Source organism: Aulonocara sp. 'chitande type north' Nkhata Bay, linkage group LG22, assembly GCF_057382095.1.
Source record: "Aulonocara sp. 'chitande type north' Nkhata Bay isolate Kocher_YH1m ecotype deep benthic linkage group LG22, A_spYH_male_GT1.1, whole genome shotgun sequence".
In the NCBI taxonomy this organism is placed as follows: Eukaryota; Metazoa; Chordata; class Actinopteri; order Cichliformes; family Cichlidae; genus Aulonocara; species Aulonocara sp. 'chitande type north' Nkhata Bay.
In genome coordinates, this window is record NC_141364.1 from 18683593 (window position 1) to 18709385 (window position 25793).

Genomic DNA, 25793 nt, shown 5'->3' on the forward strand with positions numbered 1-25793 from the left:
ACTGGCCATTTTTGTGTGTTGAAGTGAGACCACCGTTTTCAAGCATTCAACTACCTGGGGGGAGGGGGATCTGTCTAGAGAGGACATCATAAGCCGACCTTTTATGTGGCCTTTGTAGCTTTTACAAAAAGTTCACATTTATGTAACAGCCCCTCTGTTGGAGTAAGCTATTAGTGCTGCTCATTTGGCTGAATGCAGCGATGTTGTCAGAGTGTCTCAGGTGAAGTTTCTATGTATTTAATTATATATTTTAAAGCCTGTGCATCACAGTGTGAAAAACACGAATACTTCGCATCAACTGAGGCGGGATCAACACAGACAGTCAGTATATGGCAGGCTGTTGATTTAGCTGTCAAAATAAAAGCATATAGCTGCACATCGCTGCCTAACGGGGAGGAAAAAGCAGTCTCAAAGCTGACTGCAGGGCAGTTATATTTGGGCTTCGTTACGTGCACTGTAAGGATCGCATTAACTCTTATTTTCGGCTTTTAAAAGTAAACGTTTAATTGTGGCACTCCAGCCCGGAACTTGTGCGTTACTTCGCGTGTCTTGTCGGAGTCAGAGAATAAGAGGTTCAAGCGGACACACATTCCTCTGCAGATCACAAGTGAAGCTACACTGTGGATGATGGATTGTTCAGAAGAGGTTCAGCCGGTGTCCGAGGAGCCCAGCGCTCAAATAGAGCTCAAAAAGGGAATGTCCATTTTCATTGATGTAAGTATCATGTGTTTTTTATCCTTATTAAGACCAAAATTACACTTAAAAATCAACACTGTTAAAACATAACTGTAGAAAAATATATATACCAGGATTACCGGTATGTGATCCTTACAAAATGCATTACAGTTTACAGATTTCAATTTATTAGAAATAAAGAAGACCTATTAGTGTTGATTGTGGCTCACTTGATTTAATATGGATTCCTCTAATGTATGACGTGTACAGAGGGCTTTCTTTCTAGTAATTATTTCATACAACTCACATGTACTTTATCTATTTGGTAGAAGGATTTCAAAGCTTACTCCTTTCGCTTCTCCTCAGCCTTAAAATCAAACACAGTAAAATAATTAATTAGTAGAAATCTGCCCCGTTTTGTTGATATGTTTGTTCACAAATCCAGCTTAAATATGAAAAATCTAATTAACATTAACATATTTCTAATTTGAAAAGAGAAACCTGTATTTTTTTGTGGGGGAAATGATCATGCAAACATGGATGTAGGTTTTGTTTGAGTATTGTGCAGGGGGTGGGGGTACATATTCAATTAAATTATGAACATCATTCACTTAATTTCCTAATTTTCACTGCAAATCTGTGCAAAGAAAAACAAACAAACCAAGCCATAGGTGGTAGTTGTAGACATGCTGGTGATTTTTCCTTAAGCGGGTCTTCTGTTTGGGTCCTGTTTTTGTTAGGGATGGAGGCAAGTGCAGAGGGTGTAAGTGTGGACAATAAAATAAGCCTAGGATTGATTCCTCACACATCTTAAACTCTCATCCTGATCTAATGACCCTTCTCCAAGTGTTTGTGTCTTAGCAGCTTTACCCCTGCTCTTAATCAGACTGCCTTCTGCCTCTTATCCACCTACTGATTCAATTTCCCTCCATGCTTTCATTCATTTGTGATATCTTAATCATAAACCTGTTGGCTGCCATCAGTATTTTCGGGAAGGCATAGAAGGAAAGCAAATGAACCAAGAGAAGTGTTTTGAGTGCTCGGTAAGAGGAGAAAAGTGCTTTGTAGTACATTTAGCATTTAACCAGAGTTATTAAAGGCAGAGACCTCTATCTATCCAGCCAATGGCAAACTCATTATCTGTCTTCTCCAACTGGATTACAGGGAATCAAACCATTTCTTGTTTTTAGGGGAGAGCTGGTCACAAATTGTTGCTTCTTGGGTATATTTTGTTTCTTCTGAGCTTCAACCTCAGTGTGCTTCATTAATACACATATCTTCAACCCAATCACTGACATTATCTCAGATGTTTGCATTTTTATTCTGCTGCCGTTGTTGCGGTGTGAGATTTATTTTATTAATAGCATATGAAAGATTCATTTGGGTGAGCTGAGGTATGAAATGAGATGAGACCCGGACTTGAGTTTAATTACAGGGGTAAAAGCAGAAACGGCAGGAGTAGTCATCAAGATTACTCTAAATATTATTTAAGCCTGTACTATTAAGATTGTGACAATGCGTTCACGGGGTGATAAAGAACAGACACAACAGCTTTAGAGAGCAGACACAATTACATCAGGAGCAGGTGCTTATTTTGAGCATTTATTAATATCTATATTATTTTTATACTTAATTGATAAAAACGTAATTATATGTAATTAAAATACCATGACTTAAAAATATCCTATTCTAGTTTCATATAATACAAAGTGATGTCTTTTTTGGTAGTCTTTTCTAATTTATGTACACTCACCAGACACTTTATTTAGGTACACCATGAAGCTTAGTACTAGTTTGAGTACAGGGAGCTCATCGTTATGCTCAAGAAAGCATTTTGAGATGATTTTAAACTTAGTGAGATGATATGTGATCCTGCTGGAAGCAGCTGTGAGAACATGAGGACACTGTGGTTATAAAGATGAGCAACTCAGGTAAGCTGTGGCCTTAGAATGATGCTCAGTCAGTACTAATGGATCCAAACTGTGCCAAGAATATATTTTCCAACGCATTACATCACCAGCAGCCTGAATCACTGATACAAGGATGGATCCATGCTTCCATGTTGTTTATGACAAATTCTGAGTGTAGCAGCAGAAATTGAAACTAATTAGACCAGATAATGTTTTGTTTTTTTCTAGTCTTCTGTTGTCCAGTTTTGGTGAGTCAGTGTGACATGTAGCCTCAGTTTCCTGTTCTTAGCTGACAAAAGTAGCAGCTAGTGTGGTCTTCTGCTCCTGTAGCACATCTACTTCAGAATTCAACATGTAGGGCATTTAGAGATGCTCTTATGGATATCTTTGTTCCAACGAGTGGTTACTCTTGTTACTCTTGCCTTCCTATCAGCTCAAAGCAGTCTGTTCATTCTGGAATTTTCATCCAGAGAACAGCCACTCACTGGATATTTTCTTTCTCTTTTTTGGACCACTTTCTAACATGGTTGTGATGGTTCCTGCCAAGTGAATGGTTGATTACATATTTGAAATAATAATGAAACAAAACAATTTTTTCTGCTTTGTCGCTTTGTAGAGGAACTGAATTTAACTAAGAGATGAAGACAGAGAAGCAGTATTTGTACAGCAGATTTAAAAAAAAAACTGGAAAAAAAAAGTAAATCAGAGCACAGAATCGACTGCCAGGAGCTTGAAGATGGTGGGTGGATATTTTATAGTAGTTTTCTTTTTCTTTCTTTTTTTAACCTGTGTGCAGCTTTGGGCTAGAATCCTCTTAGTCTGGAAATCCCACAAATAAATGAATGAATTTAAAACAGACATCATTTAGATATAGATTTATCCTCCAAAGCCGCCTGTGCAGAGTCTTCTTCATGGTAAGTAAAAGTAGGATGTGCTATTTTGAGGATGGTGGCTCAAGCCTTTTACAGCTGATGTGGTCATTGCCACTCCGCCTTTCATCTCCTTTGGACTCTGGGACAGCACTATCAATAATTTAATGACGCACTGCTTTCGGCAGAGTGATCGATGATCCTCGCACTCACACACTTGCTTACTTTAACTCTGGTGGTGTGGAACCTGCTTTAATATCCTGTTGTTTTTTTCTTCATTTCCTAATTACAGATCTTACGGAGGGCCGATAAAAACGGTGAGTATTTCACCATCTGGCTCATTTCAGATTCACACACCAACACCACTCTCTTCTGTGTTGAGCGTCACTTCAACCTTTCTTTCACAGATTACTTTCTCAATGAAATTCCGATCATGACTCTCTGCTGATACTCTGTCAGTTTCCATGGAAACAGGAAACTGACCATGCCCACTGAGGTTCAGTTTCAGAGCATTTACAAAGAAAAACACTGACATTTGTGAACACTTTTATGATAGTGGTCCACACAAAATGACTCAGAGGTGCCCTATCAGGTGGCAAATTATGTTGTTGTTTCACCTCCACTCTCTAATGCAGGATAAACATACAAAAATACATCTTTTATGTTCTTATTGATCAGAGAAGTGCAGACAACAAAGGGAATCCAAAAAGCACTAAAATAATAAATAAATCTCTTTCTGTTACACATGCAAGTGTAATATAGGATGTACATAAATCCTCCATCTTAGCTTCTTTAAGCTGCTTCACTGTTTACTTTTCATTTAAAAACTGTTTTGACCCCACACAATTCAAGCAAGTCTTTGTTTGCTGAGATAATAAATATGCTTTGAAATAAATAAAACAAGATCTAAATTTCTTTCATTTAATTCTGGAAAGAATTAAATTTTTTTAATTTAAATAATGTTTTTGTAAGAAATGACTTTGATGTTCTGACTTTTACTGAAGTGTATTATAAACATAGATTGTATATAAAAGATGGAAGTAGCCTCTGGGTCTGAACAGTGAGGACAAACGTCAAAGTGCCTCAAATCTGCATTTACTCTAATGACCTGCAGGGGGCGGCTTTATTTTTTAGCTCACTTTTCTGATTGCTTTTTAAACACATTTGCTAGTTTAGAGTCTATTCACCGCCTCATTACATTACATCTTCTGTGGTTTTGTGCTGTTCATTAGAGTATAATGCTAAATCACAGTTTACCATTTCAATTTAACATTTAGCCAGGGGAGTAGGAAAATTAGCAACTTGGTTAGATGATGCTTTAAGTTGTGGTTATCTTGTGACTGACAAGCGCCAACCTTAGACCTCAGTCACTCATGGAAGATCCTGACTTGTCTGAAAACACTTGCAAACTATTTGTTGTGAAAATACTGTGAAAAGTGTGACCAAACCATTCATTAATTTCCACAAAACAATAAATATAAGAAAAAAATAGATCAGTTTATAAGGAAATTCTTACCAGATGTTGGTAACAACCCATCCAATCCATACATGCAAAGAAATCACACCATAAATGTCCATGAATTAAGTTATGTGTAAATAGAAGAAATGATAGAGAGAAAATGTGTTGATCATACGAAGAAAGGAAGGTGCAAAAAAGCACAAAAAGTCATGACCCCTGCTGAAATCTGTCAGGAGTTAGAAAGCAGTCGTGATACTTTGTGCAAATTATTACGTTTGCTTTTCAAATTAAAAGCTGCTCTTAATTGATGCAACCAACACGTTTCAAAAGGTGCAGCTTTTATGTTGAAGGCGAGTAGTCTCTGTTTCTGGTTTGGGTCACTCTTTTTCAAGTTTCACGACTGCTCGGCGAGTTGCATTGCAGACTGCACATAACCATGACAACCTGCAAGCGCCCAAACAAATCCCACTGTTTTTGATACAATACTGTATACCTCTTTGTAACCACTTTCACCCAGTGACTACCTGCAGCCAATTGCCAGTTGGTCGGGCAATACACATTTTTTCTAGCAACTGATGTTTCCCAGGGATTTCCCGACTGGTCTGTGTGACTGTGGACTCATGCGTGCAGTAGCCACGATGTCTGAGATTCACCCTGTTTGACAGTTTCATAGAAACAAGCTGGAAATGACCAAAATGTTCATGTCGAGGGTTCAGAAGGGGACGTTACGAAAAACTGCCGCTATGTCCATCCTATAACGTCCATCAGCGATAACCTGGCGGGTGTACTTTGCTGTAAACAAGTAAACATCAGCACCCATTTCTGGAAACAGCTGTTTGTTTTAAAATGTTAAAAAGGAAAATAGTAGAATCAATTTTCCTATAAGTCATATAACATACCGACAAATTAACAGACCTCTATATTTAGTTGTCTTTCTTTGACCTGCATATATTTTTAATTTGGGGCATCAGTTTGTAGCAGGAGGTTGAGGGTTTGATCCCCAACTCCTCCAGGCAGCATGTAGAAGTGTTCTTGGACAAGTTGCTGACCCATTTGCCCCTCATGTCATTAGTATATTTGTTATATCTACCCATTAAAAGTCTGCATGAATGTGTGACTGCGGCTTGTTGTGTAAACAACATAAATGCAGTCCAGTTGAATTTAGCAGAAATGACCAAAAATAGCAAATCAGTATTTTTCACATGGCATGACATGCTCCATCATCTACTAAATATCCATCCCACGCCGTGTATGATTTGAAGCCTTGTCATGCAGCAATAGAAGTCATCCCACATGTTTGTTTTTATTGTTGCACAAGGAGCAGCACATGCCGAACCTGCTCCGAGCGTATTTCTGAATGCACTGACAGTGACTCACTGTAGGCTCTATTTTTGGGCATGTGATTGTGTTCCCTTACAGCAGCTATAGAAACATGCTACACATTTCCTCCAGATCAGGTCAGCAGTGACAATTTGAAGATCGGCCACACTGTGTCACAAAAACAGGAAGACACCACTGGAGCCAGAGCTGCGTGAAAAACGAGATGTCGTTGGTCTTTGTTTTCGCTGGAGGGCGTTCAGTTTGGAGCGCTCTGTTTTGAAATTCTGTTTATTTTCAGCTCATGAATATTTCATACTACTTTTATTCTGTTCATAATTGCAGCGCCTCAAATCATAAAAAATGACTGACTGTTTGATATAATGTTAGTCTAGTGGAACAAATGGTGATGACCTGCTTTATATATGGAGAGAGGGATAATAAAAACAAGATCAATGTACCTTTGCTGGTTTATTTTGTTATGTTATATTACTCCTCGTTTGATGTGAAATAGAATCTGATGTTTAAACTTGATGCCATATTTTACTGATATAATTTTTAACATCTAAAGACACCTCAGGTCAAACCAGCTCAAGACAAATATTCTTTATCAATGTCATCTTATCAGTTTTATAACAAAATGATCCGCCAGTTTCACTTTTACATTTGTTTGGACACATTTTCTTATAGTCTGATGTCTTGCAAACACAAACCAAATCCACGATGTTTTAAAGTGTTGAGAAAGAAGCCATCCTGAGAAGATTTGTTCTTTACCCCCAGATGATGGAAAGCTGTCCTTTGATGAATTCAAATCCTACTTCTCTGACGGAGTCCTGACAGCTGAGGAACTGAAGGAACTCTTTCACACGATCGATACCCATAACACAGAGTAAGACTCGCTTTACCTTCTTACCAGTTTATTCCATTCAGATGAGGAGAGGTAAGGGGCGAGAGTAATCGGTTTCAAAATTCTGAACGATATCGTTGTGTTTTCCCTTTTAATAACATTCATCTTTTTAAAAGTAAGAAGAGATTTACTTGCTCAAATTATTTTGTGAAGTAACTAAAATAATACAACAATATAAATGAAATGGCTGGTAAAATTTGTTTGGAGCTTTCCCACTGAGGCTTTGAGAGGTCATTTTGAATTTAGTTACTGCTTTCAAAAAGAGTTGTTTTTTTTTTATTGTAATACCTGTACAGATTTTTGTTTCACCCTGAGAGACTGCCACAAGTAGAGAAATAAAGTGAGCTTCTGCATGCTTTTCTTGTACACCATGTCAGTGTGTACCAGTGTGTGAATGTGAGAGTGAATGAATAGTGGAATTGTAAAGTGCTTTGAGGGTCTCGAAAAGTGCTTTATAAATGCAATCCATTATTATTATTATTATTATTATTACTCTCAAATATCAGGCTTGTCTAACGTGGTTTCCAAATTCTTGTGTATTATAAGTCACCTTTCAATCAGGGAAACCGTCAACGCATCACAATGAGGCCTAAATCATCGTTAATGATGATCCCAAAGTCCTCCCTCACTACACCTGTGAACTTTCTCTGTGGTCTTCCTCTTTTCCTCCTGACCTGCAGCTTTGTTCTGCAAGACTCAGCTGGAGGTGGAAGCACAGTAAATACAGATCATCTACTTTTAAAAATCAGGCACTGATGTGCAATGCAATGTTCCCTGGGGCGATCGTGGCTCAAGAGTTGGGAGGTCGCCTTGTAATCGGAAGGTTGCCGGTTCGAGCCCCGGCTTGGACAGTCTCGGTCGTTGTGTCCTTGGGCAAGACACTTCACCCGTTGCCTACTGGTGGTGGTCAGAGGGCCCGGTGGCGCCAGTGTCCGGCAGCCTCGCCTCTGTCAGTGCTCCCCAGGGTGGCTGTGGCTACAATGTAGCTTGCCATCACCAGTGTGTGAATGGGTGGATGACTGGATATGTAAAGCGCTTTGGGGTCCTTAGGGACTAGTAAGGCGCTATATAAATGCAGGCCATTTTACCATTTATATTCACAATGTCCCAAACACCTAACGGTGAGAGGAAGCCAAAGACACACTGACACTTCACTGTCGACCGATTTGCACTGATTTTTCTGCTTTTTAGTTCACACCAATTCTTTTAAATCACACACATGAGAAACCACATTACTTATGCTCCCTGCAGACATTATAATGTGAACCAGCTCCTGCATCAATCAGGATACAGATAATACTTATACAGTCACTCCTCTGTGATTACACTGAAGGCATTTGTGAGCAAATGACCCGCTGAGCCACAAGATATTTAGAAATAGCTGCTAGTTTCAGTTATATAATAGCAGTGCAGCACTGAAGCACTGTTTCTGTCTGAGAGGCATTTAGCAGGTGAATAAACCTTTTAGTGCCATTTTGACAAAGCTTAGATTAGTATGTAAGTATTTCTAATCTCTGTCTTCCAGCTATATAACACTGGCATCCTTAACCCTAAAGTCCCCGATCAAAGTTTTATATAAAGGAAACAAGTAGAACTAAATATATGTGTGTTATTGTAGAGTGATGTAGAACATGGTTAGGTTAGTAAAAGCATCTGTTATTGATCTAATGTTTAGATAGTCATAACAGAAGAGAAATAAAAGTGTAAAGCCATGCTAGCTTCTGTGCCACGCTTCAATTAGCATGTGCACAAACAAGCTAACAAGTGCTGTCATAAATATACAAAGTATAATATAGAGTAACTGTATCATCTATCACCGTGTACAACCAGTATGTAATCACACATTATTATTTGGTTTACCCTTCATTACCTGCCAAAGAAATGGAGAATTTATGGTTAGCGTTAGCGGTTTCACACAGAGCGCCACTTTTAGCACTTTAGCCACTGACTCTGTTGTGCATTGAATCAACACTGCTGGACATTTGGTTTTATGAAACTAAACTAAAGCTATTCACAACAGAAGAAGTGATGATAGTGATTTATTTCAATAGAAATACATTTTCTAATAGAGATGTCAAAGACTCGAGAGCACTCAGTATTTTTTATGATGAATTACCACTTTGAATAAACCACCTCACCTGGCCCTCAGTTTGACGTTAGACATTGAAAAATAATGATGATTATGTGTACTAATAAAGATCTGCAGTCTGAATCAGGTTGAAAATAGTTCTTCAAAAAGTGCTTGGAGAAACTTCATTCTGTGTAAGCTATTAGTTAAGTTTTCTTTGGTGTGCCTCACATTAATCAGATGCAGGTTCTGCATCAGTGGTCTAAAAACACTAGAAAGAGACTTTTGTAAGCTTTAAAGCAAGCAGCTGTTGAGCATTCAGCCAGCTGTTATAAACAAAGAGCTGGCTTAAAACTACACAAGGATGTAAAGGAACTTGTGTGTGTATGTTGTTGGGCTTGTAGTTTACACACTGGGCCCTAGTGTCTGTTGATAGAGTAATAGTCACAGGATGGTTGTTGTTGTCTATATCACCCGAAGCAAACAGTGCTAATTCTATTAACACTGCTTAATGAGTACACTTATCAGGAAGCTTATTAAAATATCTCTGTTCACTCCACACAGTGGTGTGTCAATCATGTTACATACTTCATTGGTGTAATTAAACAACCAGAAAATTAAACACTCTGACTCAAGTGGTTTGATACAGGTTGATTCTCTCTCTAAATAAATAGCTGCTGCAGCTCATCACATCATCACAACAATTATAAGAATGCAGGATTTGCACTCGGCATTACATCACACAACGATCACCTTGGAAAATTTACATTTAAATCAATATGTTAAACAGTTTCAATGTTTTGGTGTCCAAACTCACATAAACTGCAAGTGGACAAAAGAAAAAACAAGCTCTGGGGAGGCCACAGCGATCAGTAAGTCTGGCCTCCTCACCTAACCAGTTATAGAGCCTTTTGAAGGGTTGTGCATCCACTCACAGAGCTAAAGTTAAACTTACTAACAACTGAATTTCAGTTTTTTCAGAAAAGTTTTTTGCAGACTGAGCACAGAGGCATCAAAACTGAAGTTTAATTGATTTTTATAAACATTTTTAAAAGGACAACTTCAGAAACAAAACCAGATTTCTTAAAATCAGAATATAGTTACTAACTAAATTTATTATATACACACAACCAATCACATGACAGCAACTTTATAGGCATGTTGATAAAAAACATGAAAGCATATATCAGTCCTGCCTTGTATCAGCAGTTCAAGCAGAAGGTAGTGGTTTAATGTTGTTAGGGATATTTTCTTGGTACATTTCAGCCTCCTAAGCACCAGCTGAGCATCATTTAACCACCACAGCCTACCTGATTATTGTTGCTGACCATGTTCATCCCTTTATACCCAAAGTGTATGCATCTTCTGATCTGCAGCAACAGCAAGGTGTAATTAGTTAAGAGGTCATTAGTGCCTAAGTCCTCATCGTATACTTTTACATGGCCTCAACAAGATAAGCCAATGATAGGGGTGACTTAACAAAAAGAAAAGAAATTATTTGGCCATTTGAAAAGCAAGAAGAAATTATCTGGCTTTGTCACCACTTGCTCCTACAGTCATCACCATCTAAACGTCTGTCTACTTCCTTAATATTTTAAAGTGATAATAATTATTTCACAAACACATTTTTACACCAGATCTCTTCCTGACTCAGTATTAAAGATGATTTGTGGCTATAGCTGGAATTGAACCAACCAACAACCTTTCAGTGTGTATGTGTAGATTTGATGTGATATTTGTAATGAGAATAGAGACCTAAAATGTCCCTTTAGAGCTCAGCAGAACTCAATTAATGATATTTAATTTTATTATATAGATTGTATCAGATATGTATTCAAGAAAATATCAACAACAAAAAAAGAAAAATGCATACTGTTGACATACAGTGGAGTCCAGTTTCCTATTATCTTTACCAGACTCCGTGTTAATGTGTGCCTCCACCTGTGAAATGAACACAGGAGGAGGCAGATGACAAAGTTGTAAGGAAGTCAATTGGAAGTCTCTGGTTGAATCCTATATTGATTAAAGAACGAGTAACCAGATTGTAAGGTCTCCCTGACAGGCTGTTAAACCTGCTCAGGTCCATGTCGAACACTGACATTATTCAATACAGCGGATTTAAACAGGCACACACAGCATGCTGCATGTATGGATGACAGATTATTGATATGGAATTAACTGTATTTACAGTATTTCAAGGCTGTTTTATTTATTTATAAAGGTAACAAATTTTCAGAGCAATGGTAATGTACCTTCAGTGTCAGAGCAACCAGGCTTCAAGCAAAACAGGAGAGAGGCTAATGGTGCGTTACTTAGTTGTCTGACTTCTGGCTCCTCTCTCCGTTTTCTCCTGTTTGGATCATTGATTGCAGCACTCTCCTCTTGCAAACAGCAGCCACGGCTTGCATGAAATGCGGTTTAAACGAGTGAAATCCCCTGGTATCAATGACTAGAGCAAGAAATAAGATGTGTTTTTTGTGTCGTCTGAAGATAGTTGTAGTGCTGATACAGTGCCTAATATTCTCTTCACTTCGTCACCTCTCCTTTGTTCCACTTCTTTTCTCTTTTGGGCTCTCTCTTTCAGGAACAAAAATACTCAGACCACCCAGAAAAGCATCCATGCATGAACATTTATTAGAAACGGCCAACATTTCTGAAACTCCCCATTTGGCCAATTTGTCTCTCACTCATGCCTCTGGAGGCCAAAACACCAAAATTATTCTGTTACTCATCGCATATTTTACTCAGTTCTATCTGTCATCACATTGATTCATCAAAGCGAAGACTGTGTCAAAGAGATCTTTGCAGGAAAAATGTACCTCTGTCCCTGGAGACGTCTGTTTTTAATTTAAATACCTGTCATTTTCTTCTTTTACAGCAACTTGGACACGGATGAACTCTGTGGTAAGTTGAGTCTTTTAAATGCAGACAGAAAAGTAAAGATAGGAAAGTAAGATGTTAGACATGGTCACATGCTCCCAGACCAAACCCCTAAGGCAGTGCGAGTGAGGTGTCACACCAGTGCTTCTTCAACAAAACACCTACAGCCCTGTCCCAGTTGTCTGACTCACAAAATGTTTTTTGGTTTGGTTTTTCTGCTTCGAAGAGTACTTCTCCCAGCACCTCGGTGAATACGAGAACGTTCTTGCTGCCTTAGAAGACCTGAACATGTCCATCCTGAAGGCGATGGACAAAACAAAGAAGGTAAGATGCTATAAATGAATGTAATCAGGGGGAACATACACAGGAACACTAGATGTGAATAGTAATGATGCTTCCTGTGTGAATATTCACATATCTTTTGGGCATTGATGTTTTTGAAATTCTCTTGAAAGTGTGTTTTTCTTTTTCACAATGATTTCTGCATTTCAGATTTTATGCAAATTCCAGTTCTTATTAAAACAAAATAAGTTAAGGCATTAGACTGTTTTTTGGGTTCTTTCTATCAGGGAGGTCGTCTTGATGAAGCTACTGACATAACAGATATTTTAAATGCACCTTTATTATTATAAACGTAGCATAAAAAAGTAAGAAAATTTGTGTTTGTCAACTGTTTCTTTGGTGTAACAATCTTGCCAAATATGCATGTGTGTGTGTGTGTGTGTGTCTGTATAGTCATCAGCAATTTTATTACACGTGTCCAACTCAATATCTAATCAGCCAATCACATGGGTGGCGTCACGGCTGACGAGGCAGGTCGTGTGGAGGTAAAGTGAGGACCCCAGTGCAGTCAGAGGTTGGTATGAGGAGTGAGTTTATTTAAATGGAGACGGTGAGGACAGGAACTAAGAAATAATTAAACAGGGAAAACCTAAACGCACGGCGCTGAATCTAAAACTCACAGGATAACATGCAGATGAACACAGGGAGACATCACAGACGAACCAGCAACCAGCAGGAGAAAACACAGGGCTTGTATATTCACAGGGGCAATCAGGAAACAGGAGACAGGAGGGAAACACAGCTGGGAGAAATCAGAACCGACAAGACAAGGAAGCAACATGAGACACAGACCTTCAAAGTAAAACAGGAAGTATACAGAAATAGCCTGGAGGGAGAAAGAACATGGAGGAGCACATGACGGGTGAGGAAACACAGAACACAAGGAGTGGGAACAAAGCACAACACTCACATCACTATATCCACTTAGGCTACGTTCACACTGCAGGTCTTAATGCTCAATTCCATTTTTTGATAGATTTTTAAAAAAAAAATTTTGTCTGCTTGTTCACACTACAAATAAAATGTGACCGCAAACATGCTCTAGTGTGAACCCTCAAAGCGGCCCGCATGCACAAAAGAAGACGTCACACACAACGCGCTCTGTTTAGACCCAGACCAAACAGTATTGTTTGACTGATGGCCGTTAATATGAAGACTTGTTTTGGACTTTACGTTTCCAAATTTTGCTTTAAGTTATGAAGTTATTTTGTTTTTTACATATGGCCTAATAATTATCCTTATTGCTGTTTTAGAGGAGCGGTGCTTCAAAGGATAGTTGCGGATTTCTGTCAGAATCTGCAGCTTATACAGTACAAATAAAATGTTCATGTTCCTCCAACGTTGTCTTCCCAATAGTTTCACTGGATGGCCAGGAAGCGTTTGCGATGTCTTCTCCAGCGCTGATAATTGGCGTCTGTCTTGTGTCAGTGACGTAAAAGACGGATTTAATGCGACATGACCATTCAAACAGCAGTCGCTTTCTAAAACATCAGATATGTATCAGATTCAGTACCACATAAGAAAGTGACCCAGATCAGATTTGAAAATATCGGATTTGTGCCGTTCACACCGTCATACCATGATCGGATATGGGTCGCATAGGATCAAAAAAGTCGGATTGGATGCACCTGCAGTGTGAACGTAGCCTTAGACACACAGAGGGAGACGCATGGGTCCGCTACACAGAGGGAAAATTTCTAAATAAGGTATACAAGGAACATTACCCTATAGAATAACTAAAGACTGACACTGAGGACTTAATACATAATTCAAAATGACAAAAACACAGGAAACTCAAAACACTGGGTCGAAAAAACCAAGGACCCTGACAAGTGGCTGTAGCCCAGGAATTAGAGCAGGTGGTCTACTGATTGGCAGATTAGATTGGAGGGTTAGTGGTTCAATCACAGTCTGCATGCCAAGTATCCTTGAGCAAGATACTAACCCGATGCATCCATTAGAATATCAATGTGTGTGAACGTTAGCTTGGAAACACTGAAAATCATAGAAGAAAGTGTGTGAATGGGTGAGTGTGGCACTGAGTGCTCTGGGAGAGGAGGAAAGCACTATATGAGAATCAGTCAGTCCAACTCTGTGCGCTTAGGCATGCAGACATGGTGGCAACAACAAAAATTAGATATAATAAATTAGAACTATTTATACCTGCATGTTAAAATAGAGCTTTATCTTGGCAAATGGCTGTAAGCTGCATTCACAGTACTGGCAAAGGCCACTAATTTTTAATTTTATTTCACAATAAAATAAATGTATCTAATGATAATTTCTTTTATACATTTTTTTTTTTTGCTAGATATCAGACATCACAATAATATGTGTGTGTCTGTGAAGGTTCTCAGTCATCCAGGTCATCGTAATAAAAGGATCCATATTCCTTTGACAATAATATGTGTGTGTTTTTTTCATAGTGAGTGAGTTAAGACTCAGTGGATGTGACATTTGAGATAAGTTGTGTCAATTGGAGTAACACAGGAAACTTTTGATTAAATTTAGAAGATGTACAGACAATAGGAAGGCATGTTTGATTTTCCCAGAATGTGTCCAAAGCTACATGCTGAAAATCAGCATGCTCCTGGGAGGACGCCCAGCTGGCGTTCTCAGATCTCCCATTAGTCACATTTCCATTACAGAGCCAAAAAGGACAAGCCACGGCTCATGCATACTACTAATGAACCCCCCAGAACAAAACATGTTATAATTCTTTTTGGACTTGCAGCCAGCACAGATGACAAATTGAATGGATTGTGGCTGCGTTACCAAACAAATATGGCTTTTGATCTTTATGTATTACGTCCTCTTGATCTTACTGTCTGAAGCAGAATGCCCTTTGCATTATCAGAGACGAGAGGAAGGAAGATGAGAGTGGCATGAGACATAAAGTCAAAAAGACAGGAATGATCAGACACGAAGAAAAATGGCAGGGTGAAAGGAGAAATGACAAAGAGAAATGGGAAAAGGATGTGAGCAGAAGGAAGAGAGGTAGCTTATTAGATCTGGAGGGAGAGCTTCTATTTCTTTGTCGCACTCTCTCGTCTTCTTTGTAGTATCTCAGCTGGTGCACACAACACATGCTGTGAAGCTCAAATCGCCCCTCAGATCTTCAGTGAAGCAGACACATCTCATCGTGGCCATTGTGTGGGAGTCAAACCATTAATTTGTCAGTTGTATTTTTTTTTTTACTAGCACAGAACGAGGTAACAAATGATGACATCCAACTTATACATGTAAAAGTTGTAGTGTCAAAGATAAATGATGGCCAATCTCAGATAAGGCATTGGTTTATAGCGTGTGTTGGGGAAAAAACAGCAGTAAAGGTAGATTTTATGGAAAAAATTGGATCAAAACAGATTTATTAAGAAAATGTGAGGTGCAAAAAAGTAGTAGAAGCTCATAAGACAAAAAGGCGTTGTGGAAAAAAGGTTAGACATGAAGTAGCATAGCTGTGAAGTACACCTGCTTGAAATTTCACCATTTCTGCAGAGAAAAATACACATAGCTCTGCAACCCCTTTTGCAATCATTCAAGGGTCTCAACACGTTTAAGCTGAGGTGTGAAAATCAAATCGCACCTCAAATCATTTTTCTGTTCTCCAAGAGGATAACTGAGAGCCGGAAATGAGACATCGGCGGGGCGGTGGCGGAGGGGAGAACCAGGCAGTGTGTATGCTAAGGATTTATCATTTTCTACTGATGCTATTCACCTTGCAAATCTCTCAGAAAATCTCTAGTGCTCCCCCTAGAAAACACTCACACTGGATATTTGAGCCTAAATGAAGACAAATTATTCTGCACAAATTGGACAGAATGTGCAATAACTTCCAAATGAAATTCCAACACTGGACTGTGAAAGACACACAGGTTTTCACCACGATGAAGTCTTTCTGCTTGCGCTTTTTATAAGATTTCTTTGACCTTAGAAATGAGTCACAGAAAAAAAAAAATCCCCGTGTTTCTCTGATTGTCTCTGGGTATTGGCTGAGCAAGAAGGAGAACAGATGCTCCTTTAGTCACAGGAATAAAGCTCAATCGTCTCTGTTGGGCTGAGTATGTATTTCAGTGGGTAGTCTCTGGCTGGGGATGTACGTGAGGGGGCTGCAAGGTGTTTTTTTTTTTATATATATTTTAATTTTGCACTGGAATACAATAAGTGTGTGCACACAAGCTAATTTATTTGTGTCCATGCCTCATGTCTTTATGTACACGTGCGGGGGTGCTGGAAGAAGCATTGAAGCCAAATCTATGTGATCATAGTCAGTCCGTCTTTTATTTTATACAAATACTGATGCCAAACCTGTAATCTAAAGTTTTAATTAATAAAAAATAATATGCAGTGCTGCTGCCTGGTAAAATGTAGCCGCGTTGTTTGCTGTTTGGTAAGTTTAAAATTAGTGGAAATTTACACACTCCCCAGAAACAGATTAAAACATGCAAACTGAGTTTTACTTAGCATAGTTGTTGTGCTCAATCAGCTTGCTTTTGATGTTATTTAATTATAATTGTTAATCAGGATTTTTATAATTACCAAGGGTAAAACAACTGATGCTGAAGCTGAGGTATGATTGCAGGGCTGGGATTGCATTTATTCAGTGCGGACTTAAATGCTATGATTTTAGCAGCAGTTCTGGGTCAGAGAATGAGGTAGAAAATTATAGAAAACCACACGGTTTTGCCTTCAACAAAGCTCTCCTTTGACCTTTTGTACAACTGAAAATAAAAGATCAAAGAAGAGGCCAAAAAAAGAAACATGAAGCTGTTTAAAATGGTTCTTCATTGTTGAGATGGACACACACACGCTAACACACACTTGCACAAAGGTGGAGATCACAGGAGACTGACCTTTACCAGTTTTGTCGTGACTCACTCTGGCTGAGCGAGCGCGCAGGCATGTGTGCAGGTGTGTACATGTGTGCGTGTTTGCCAGGGGATCAAACAATATCTGTGCATGAGAGATAATGAGACTTTAAAAAAAAGTAATACTGCAAACACTGCAGAGATTTTGTGTTATCTGTACTCCTAATCTAGTCTGCTTACATATGGTTTTGTGTATGTATGTTGTTAAAAGGACTGATGGGGAAGAGTCTTAATGATCTGAATGCTAGAGGAGCTGCTAAGAGTTTATCTCTCTCCCAGTAGGCACCCACTCAACAAACTGTAATTAGTGAGTGTGTCTGCGCACACATGTACACAACATATAAACAAATCCAGCTTTTAAAATTCAGCCATTTTCATCGTACTACTGAAAAACACAGCAGTTACCCAAATAAAGAAACACTATCTTTTGTTTTGCTTCGATGCATGCATTACGCACTCTCTAATCCAAGTTGCATTAGCGTTTGCCTTCAAATGCCTCATTGTAAGTGGAGTGTACGAATGCTCATGGTCCTCAGAACTGTAGGAGCAGGTCTGCCATGCAAACAGCAAACTGCTGTGCTGACCATCCCTCACTCTCCTTTGATTAGATTCAAAACAGCACTTAGCCCTGCTGTGCTGTTCCACACATAACAAATGACATCTCTCCAAAACCTCATTGAGTCTAATTTTCCAACCTGCCATGAAAAAATATCCAACTCTGACTCACAAAATGACAAGAAGCTGATTGTTGCCAACACAACAGAAATATAAACATGTTATTTCTCATAAATAACTGCAGGCAAACACCTGTTACACCAATCCGAAGAAAGGATGCATCATTAAGAGGTGGTGATTGATGCTGTTTGTTTACAGCTATAAAGCCGCAAAAATAACACATTTAATTCTTTAAAGTCATACTTCTCAATACTGCATGTGTATGTTTATAGTATCACGACTATGCACATGGTATCACATGACTGAGAACACTGTTTTATCATCATTTAGACCCTTTCACTCTCTCTCTGATAAATAAATACCCTACGGAGCGAAGACTAATGAATGTGTTCAGGCTGTTAGCAGCCTGACATGTTTTGGGGGAGTCAGTAGAGATCAAAACAAACCAAAGGGGCAGCAAATAGTGACCATGTGGATAAATAGAGCTTCGGAATATGTAAATTGGAAAATGTTTGCTAACCTCTTACCCATAACACATTTAAAAGTAGAGTTCAAAGTATTTAAAGGTGTACTTACAGACTTCCAGCTTTAACTTACAGGGTTTCACATATATTTTGTTTTATATGTTTAAAAATTGCAGCCACTTTTATACACAGCCCCCATTTTCAGAGGCCAAAAAGGAAATGTACAGTTGGGAAACAGATCAGAGCTGAGTCCTTGGTGTTTTATTGCAAATAAGCAGAGAAAAGCTCTGGAGTTGGTTTGTCTTTGACAACTTTTCATTAGAGCTTTCACTATAAGATCAAAGACGTGTTGATTCAAGCAAGAGAGTTTATCAGATAGCAACAAGGAGAAGTAAAAATCAAAAGTCTGGTCCATTCTGATTATCAGCTCAGCAACACCAAAAGGCCTTAAAGAATCAGAGCCACTTCAACGGGACAAGACTCAGCTGTTCATCTGCATCGTAAAGACAATGGTCAATCATTTATGGACGCCAGTGTTCACAGTTTGGACAGAGAAGACAAGTGGTTTGAAAGAGGAGTGAAAGAAGCCATCTGTGTCCACTGTGAATGACCATCTTTGAACAGAGGGCTGGTTTACGACACCAACTGTCTGCCGTCTATAATCCAGTTTTGAGATCCCCTCCCAGACACCTTAACGCCCACTCACATCCTGCGCCATTTGACCTCAGTAAATCACATGACAGGTTAGGGTTTCACAATGGGTTTACCTGAAACCTTGGCTGATTGTGACCCACACCCTGATTGTGACTTTTGCATGTGTGATTAGACACTCCCATTGGGCTTAAAATCTAGGACTGTCCACCAATTGCTCTTAGAACTGAAGAAGCTTCTTGGATGAGAGGTGAAACATCTGCAAGAAATTTCCAGATGCATTTCTTTCCAAGCGCTCTAGGCTACGATGACCTGGATGACTGAGAACCTTCACAAACAGACAGAATCGTTGTGAAGAAAAACAACTGCACAACATCTAACCAAGTAAAAAACAATCTCAAAGAGGTAAATGTAACATTGTCAGGGTCAATCAACTGATACCTTCATAATAGAGGAAACTACAGCAGGTTAACAAAACGGTACAAACCGCTGTTTACACCAAAGAACAGCATGGCTAGATTAGACTTCACCTGAATAAAAGTGTCTTCACAGTTCTGTAAAAATTATTTGGACCAATTAAACCAAGATGAACTTGTACCAAAATAATGGGAAGAGAAATTATGCAGAAGGAGAGAAACGGCTTATGATATGAAGCATATCACATCATCTGTCAAACATGATGTCTGATCTACATGATATTATAGTATTTGGATGTATTGCTGCCAGTGGAACTGGGTCCCTGGTGTTCATTGATGATGTGACTGCTTGCAGAAGCACGATGAAGTGTACAGCGCTAATCTCTCTGCTCAGATTTAACCAAATATGGACAGTACACAGTCTGTGTAATATGTGATGACTGGATGAATAAATAAATATCAATCAAACATCAATAATGACCCAAAGTGTGGTGCAAAAGCAATCCAACAGTTTTTCAAGGGATATTCTTCAATGACCAAGATAGTCACCTGATATCAACCCAACAGAGAAGCTTTCAGTGACTGAAGACAAAACTGAAAGAGAGACCCACGCATCTAAACTAAAGGTGGCTGCATTAAAGGGCCAGCAGAGCAGCCATTGACTGCAAACAATTTTCATCCAAGGATTAAAATCTTTATATTTAGAACACAAATATATTAGTTTCTCCAGTTATTTTTGAACCTCTGAAAATGAAGTCCGGTTATAAAACTGGTAATTCTTTTTTGCAAAACCTCTTGAATTAAAGCGCACAATCAGAATGTCAGTGTACAGAGGCAAAACAACAACAAAAGAGTTTTTGTCCAACAAATGATGGATCTAACTGTATATCAGTGTTGACACACACATACCAGCAGTTCAGTTCCTATTAAATCACCTCCTGTCATTTTCTGTGCCGTCACCTCCTGTTTAGATTTTTGCTTCTTTGTGAACACGGATCCTGGATCCAAAGAGCCAAAAAAAGATTTATTCAAATAAAAATGACTGATCTCAGATAGAAGCAAATATATGAACTACCCACATTTGCAGCTTTCTCAACTGAGTCAAGTTGGGTTTATCTTACAGTATATCATCCACCTGCATTTACAGTTACCACATCAAAGCATTTGCCCATACCACAAGTATGTCAACAACATTAATAAAATATTAGCTGAAAGCTTTTGTTCATGGACATAATTCTCCATTTAAATCATGACATAAACAAAGAATGAGTTGTAACGTTGTTAAATGTTAAGTGGAAGAATTCACTTTTCACTTTGTAGAAACATTCTGTCGTTAAACTCGACTCGGGTTAAGCTCTCCATCCTACATTTAACTCGACGTCGACTGACACATTGCTGACATCAGTCTAGTGTGGTGGATCAAACACAGCTAACAGGGATTCTTTTATTAAATAAGTTAATAAGAAGACCAAAGGTTTGACATCTGCTTCTTTCTTCTCCTCTCTTTCCAGCAGCACTGTTGTGTAATCTTTTCTAAATGAATGATCTCGTGGGCATCTTTTAATTAGCAGAGGAGGTCTGGGCGTCGAGTGACTCCCGGCTGGCATGTGAAACGTGTCACAGCTCTCCTCGTTCGGCCCTCCTTCACCATGCCTCCTACTCTAACTTGTCCTCCTCTAATCGCCTTGATTGACAGGATTATCAGGAGTCCACCCACTTGGAGCAGTTTGTGACCCGCTTCTTGCTGAAGGAGACTACCAATCAGCTTCATTCACTTCAAAGCTCACTCGAGTGTGCCATGGAAACCACAGCTGAGCAGACTCGCCAGGAGAAGTAAGAACAAACCTCCCCTGGTCATTCACACACGCACACACACAATTAGTCTTTCAAACTTGGGCAGAATATATTGTACAATAGCACCAATAATTACAGCTCTCACTTTTTTTTAAACCACACACACCAGTTTGCCTCCCACATTTTAGACTTGATGCCAGCATAGGTTCTTCTTAAGTGTTTGTGAAACACACCTGCTTTCTGTTGCAATCCAGCAGTTATTTGTCCTAATTTATCTGATTAACTCGTTCTCCATGAAGGAATATCTGAGAGAACTGAAGCACAGTGCTGGTTTGAGCTAAAACATCTATTGTAGTTCTCTTTTGCATTTTAGAATCTTTCAGCTCTTTCTCTTTCTTTTTGCACAGACAAGGTGCCAAATGTTGCGTTAACAAATGGTGCCAGATCAGTCAGTGCAGTGTAAAATACAATACAATATATATAAAAATATTTATAAATATTTCAGTTCGGTTCAGTTCAATTCAATTCAATTTATTTATATAGTGCCAAATCACAACAACACCTCAAGGTGGTTAATATTTTAAGGTAAAGATCCTACAATAGTACAGAGAAACCCCAAAAATCAAACAAACCCCTTTGAGCGAGCACTTGGTAACAAGAAACCGCCAGCGGTAAGGGCAGGAATGCAGAACAAAAAGCAAGTTGTGAAATATAACCAGAGATTAATAATGACTAATGATTAAATGTAGAATGGCATAAAAAAAACACTGAGTGAAATCTAATTTGATATGATTTAATATACCGAACATATATCAAATGTTTAAGTTCAGATATTTTACTGATTCATGAAGAATATTTGCTCATTTTGAATTTCATGCTAACAACACATCTAAGAAAACTGAGACAAGAGCAACAAAAGGCTGGAAAAGTAAAGCCTTGCTCCCTGTGCACAGGGAACAAGGCCAGGGATGAATATTTGATGCCTGCGATCTTCAGGTCTTTGGGTAGTATTGTATTAAAGAAATTGTATTGAAGGATCATTCTGTTCCCACTGCATGGGAACAGAATGATCCGTTTCTGAGGAAAAGTTAAAATTCTTCTTGAAAAATGTTGGACACTACATCCCTTGGACTAAAGTAGAGAGGCACTATCCAGCATCAACGCTCAGCTCAAAAGCCTGCATCTCTGATAGTCTCAAGGTACATTACAGTGCCTGTGAAATTGGAAGCTTACACATCTGGATTTGGCTTTAAAGCAACATATGCAGCATATAACATCCAGATGATTTTTCAGGGAGGGCCTTGCATATTTCAGCAGGAAGATTCTAAACTGCATACTGCATTTATTGCAATAGCATGGCTTTGAAGTACAAGAGTGATGAACTGGCCTGCCTGCAGTCCAGACCTCTCACCAACTGAAACATTTGGAACATCATAAAACAAAACATATGTTAAGCAGCTAGACTCTTCTATCAGGCAAGAATGGGACAACCTCTCCCAAATATCCAGCAGCTGCTCTCCTCAGTTCCCTGTTTACAGGCTGCTGAAGAAAGTAGGAGGGATGCTACATAGTGGTAAACATGGCCCTGAAAAAACATTTTTGAGACATATTCCTGCCTTTAATTTAAAAGTGAGCTAGTATTTTTCTTAAACTGGTAGACTTTCTGAGTTTAAACATTTGATATGTTTTCTGTTGTGAATGAAATATGGGTTTATGTGGTTTGGGAATCACTGCTTTTATTAACAGTCTATACAGCATTGTTTTTCAGAATCAGGGTTGTTGGATTTCTGCTGCTGTGTTGTCACAACTGTTGTGCAATGTGCAAAAATGGCAGTTTGTTTTTACTACTGCAAGCCATGTTTATGAATACTAGAATGTTAAAAATATGACCTTAATGTGGTCATGATCTTATTATAATTTTTCTAAATGCACTGACTGCTAATGAATACTCGCCTCTGAGCGTGAAAAGTGAAGGAGTGATGATTCAACCCGAGGCTCATGTTCTTAGTGGACTCTGTTTCCCGCATGTGCTCAAAGTATTTGATCAGTCTGGATCTGCGTTCAGGAATCAGACATGCCTCATTAGTGAGGATGACTCACCAGCGTGCAACATATTATATATGGTGTGAGTGTGGATGTAGATGGGTGTCCCCTGCAGGTCATGTCTGTGTTCATTATAATCCTGGTGTGTTTAAAGCACAGGTAATGATGCACCTGTCACCGATCTCAGATCAACAATTGAGCAACAATTTGCTGCCATTTGCAACCAAACCTGCATTCAACAGATTCTGAAATTGAACTGTTACTAAATAATACATTTGTTTTGTTTTGTCTTTTTATTCCAGGCTGTCCTTGTTTTGTGTTTCTCTAATTGCTCTTCGGTCTCTGCGGAGGAAACATATTGCTGAAAACACTCCATTGCAAACTCTTGCTATGTTTCTAATTAAGTGCTTATTGGATGCTGGATTTTGGTATTCCAAACACATTAATCGCAGTCCTTAAGTCCTTTTGGGGTTTTTTCTTGCCACCTTAATCTTTATGCAGCAAAGGTTGAAGCTCAGTGGAGAGCAGCTGGTATCTTTGACAAACATGTGACACTCCAGCACTGAGAGGCTTTTGGAGTGCAGTACAGGAACAATGTTAATTATTGTTATGCCTTCTGCTGGAAATCATACAGAATTTTCCTTGACATTTGTGATCAGATTCAGAAAGAATGACACAAGTGATTCCAAAATCAAAATTTTTATTTATGCTCATTTTTGACCCTCAGGGCAGAAAACATGGACACCCAGTACAGTAACTCAAAAGTGAGGCGAAGTAGGGTTTTAAAGTTCATACCATGGATGCAGCTACTAAGAATCTCTGATGCAAAAACCCCAACACAGGACCTGAGAAATGCATCTGTAGATCCATCCACTGTTCACTGAAGCCTCATCAGAAACGATCTCAGTGGAAGGGTGGCTGACTAGAATATGCTTAAGGAACAAAACAAGGAGAAAAGGCAGAGGTATGCCAAATTACACAGAAACTAAACAGAAAATCAGAAGCAACCAGTCTGATGGAGTGATGAATCTAAATTTGGAATTTTTCGTTCAAGTTCTCATCAGCTTGTACGGAGGAGGTCAGGCAAGAGGCACAGCAGTGCACGTCTACAGCCATCTGTAAAGCATGATGGAGGCTCTGTCATTGTTCAGGGTTGCATTTCAGCTGGTGGTGGTGGTGCACAGAAGTGCAACCAGATTTTAAACAAAAATCCTACAGCATCTGGAAAAGATCTGATTTGCAACAGGTTATTTTTCTGTATGGCAACGATCCCAAACAGACTACCAATGCAGCCAAAGGAAACCTTGATAGAAAAACAATGGAACTTTATCACTCGTGGATTGTCCTCCACAGAGTCTGGAGCTCAACATTACTGAAGCAGTGTGGGATCATCTAAAGGCAGCAAGCATCCAAAGAAGAGCTTTGAATGTCCTTCAATAAGCCTGGATAACTATTCATAAGGACTACAAATTACCAGAAACCTCCCAAAGAGTTTATGCTGTGTTGGAAAATGAAGGTGGCCTAATACCCAATAGTGACTTTGAACTGATGAGAGGTTGAACATTTAAAAAAAAACAAAAAACTTCAAAGTCCAGTCACTTTTCTTTCCAAGCTCCAATTATTGACTTCCAAGCTCATTAGAACTGCACAGTCTCTGCTTTTGCCTTATATACTGCATTTCCACGTATGTTTGTACATGTTTCAAGAGCTCACTAAACCAGTTTTCTCATTTTTCATCTCAGAAATAAAAATAGGAAACAGTAGAGAAATGAGGGGTGGCTTCAGTCTACTACTTTAGCCACATTATGTCTCTTATGTTTTCCCACGTTACATCTGCAGCTATCGAAATCGCAACCAAAGATCCAAATCACCATCAAATCATTTTACTTCCAGTTATATTTTTGGGTTGATACAGTTTTGCTTTCCATAATATTTTGTTTCACACAATAATTATGTTGACATTTATTCTCATTGGCAGAAAATAATGCGCTGGGATAAACAACCTTTAAATTAAGGAGACCTTCACAGACTGTCTTCCCTCCAAATGCATCGTTCTTTCACTCTCACGTCATTTCAAAGTGTGACTGTCGCTCGCTCCCCAAGCAGCTTCTCCTCTTCCTGCAGCCGTCTCACTGGAGAAATTGCCTTGTGCGTTTGAATTGCTCCGTCCTTCCAAACATTCGGAGATGTGGTTCTCTCTGGTGGTTTAAAATAGGTTTTTGTATTCAGTTGTAGGTATATGTGAATAGGCTATGATGGTATTACTCAGAACTGAGCTTGGACCATAACAATGGCTCAAGAGCTTTATGTTTCCTATTGGGTTAGCATTATCTTTTTCATCATTCTCTCTGGAAAAAGATGAGCATTGAGATCGCACTTTGCTCTCCAGCTTCGAAACCTCTTTTCCTTCCTCCTCACTTGGCATAAAAACTGTAGGAGGAACATGTGGATGGGG

General features: G+C 38.9%; 1 protein-coding gene across 2 annotated transcripts in view; it reads left to right on the forward strand.

Moving 5' to 3' along the window:
• Positions 1 to 356: 356 nt before the first annotated feature.
• Positions 357 to 25793, forward strand: part of necab1 (N-terminal EF-hand calcium binding protein 1) — a 53468-nt gene continuing 28031 nt past the window's right edge. Inside the window, exons 1-6 of one of the 2 annotated variants that reach the window (XM_086279390.1) lie at positions 357 to 714; positions 3747 to 3771; positions 7011 to 7119; positions 12084 to 12109; positions 12312 to 12409; positions 21198 to 21334. In XM_086279390.1, coding sequence (XP_086135516.1) covers positions 625 to 714; positions 3747 to 3771; positions 7011 to 7119; positions 12084 to 12109; positions 12312 to 12409; positions 21198 to 21334 — 485 coding nt within the window. In that variant the 5' untranslated portion in view covers positions 357 to 624. The remainder of the gene's footprint in view (positions 715 to 3746; positions 3772 to 7010; positions 7120 to 12083; positions 12110 to 12311; positions 12410 to 21197; positions 21335 to 25793) is intronic. The other variant, XM_086279391.1, reaches the window with a different exon arrangement.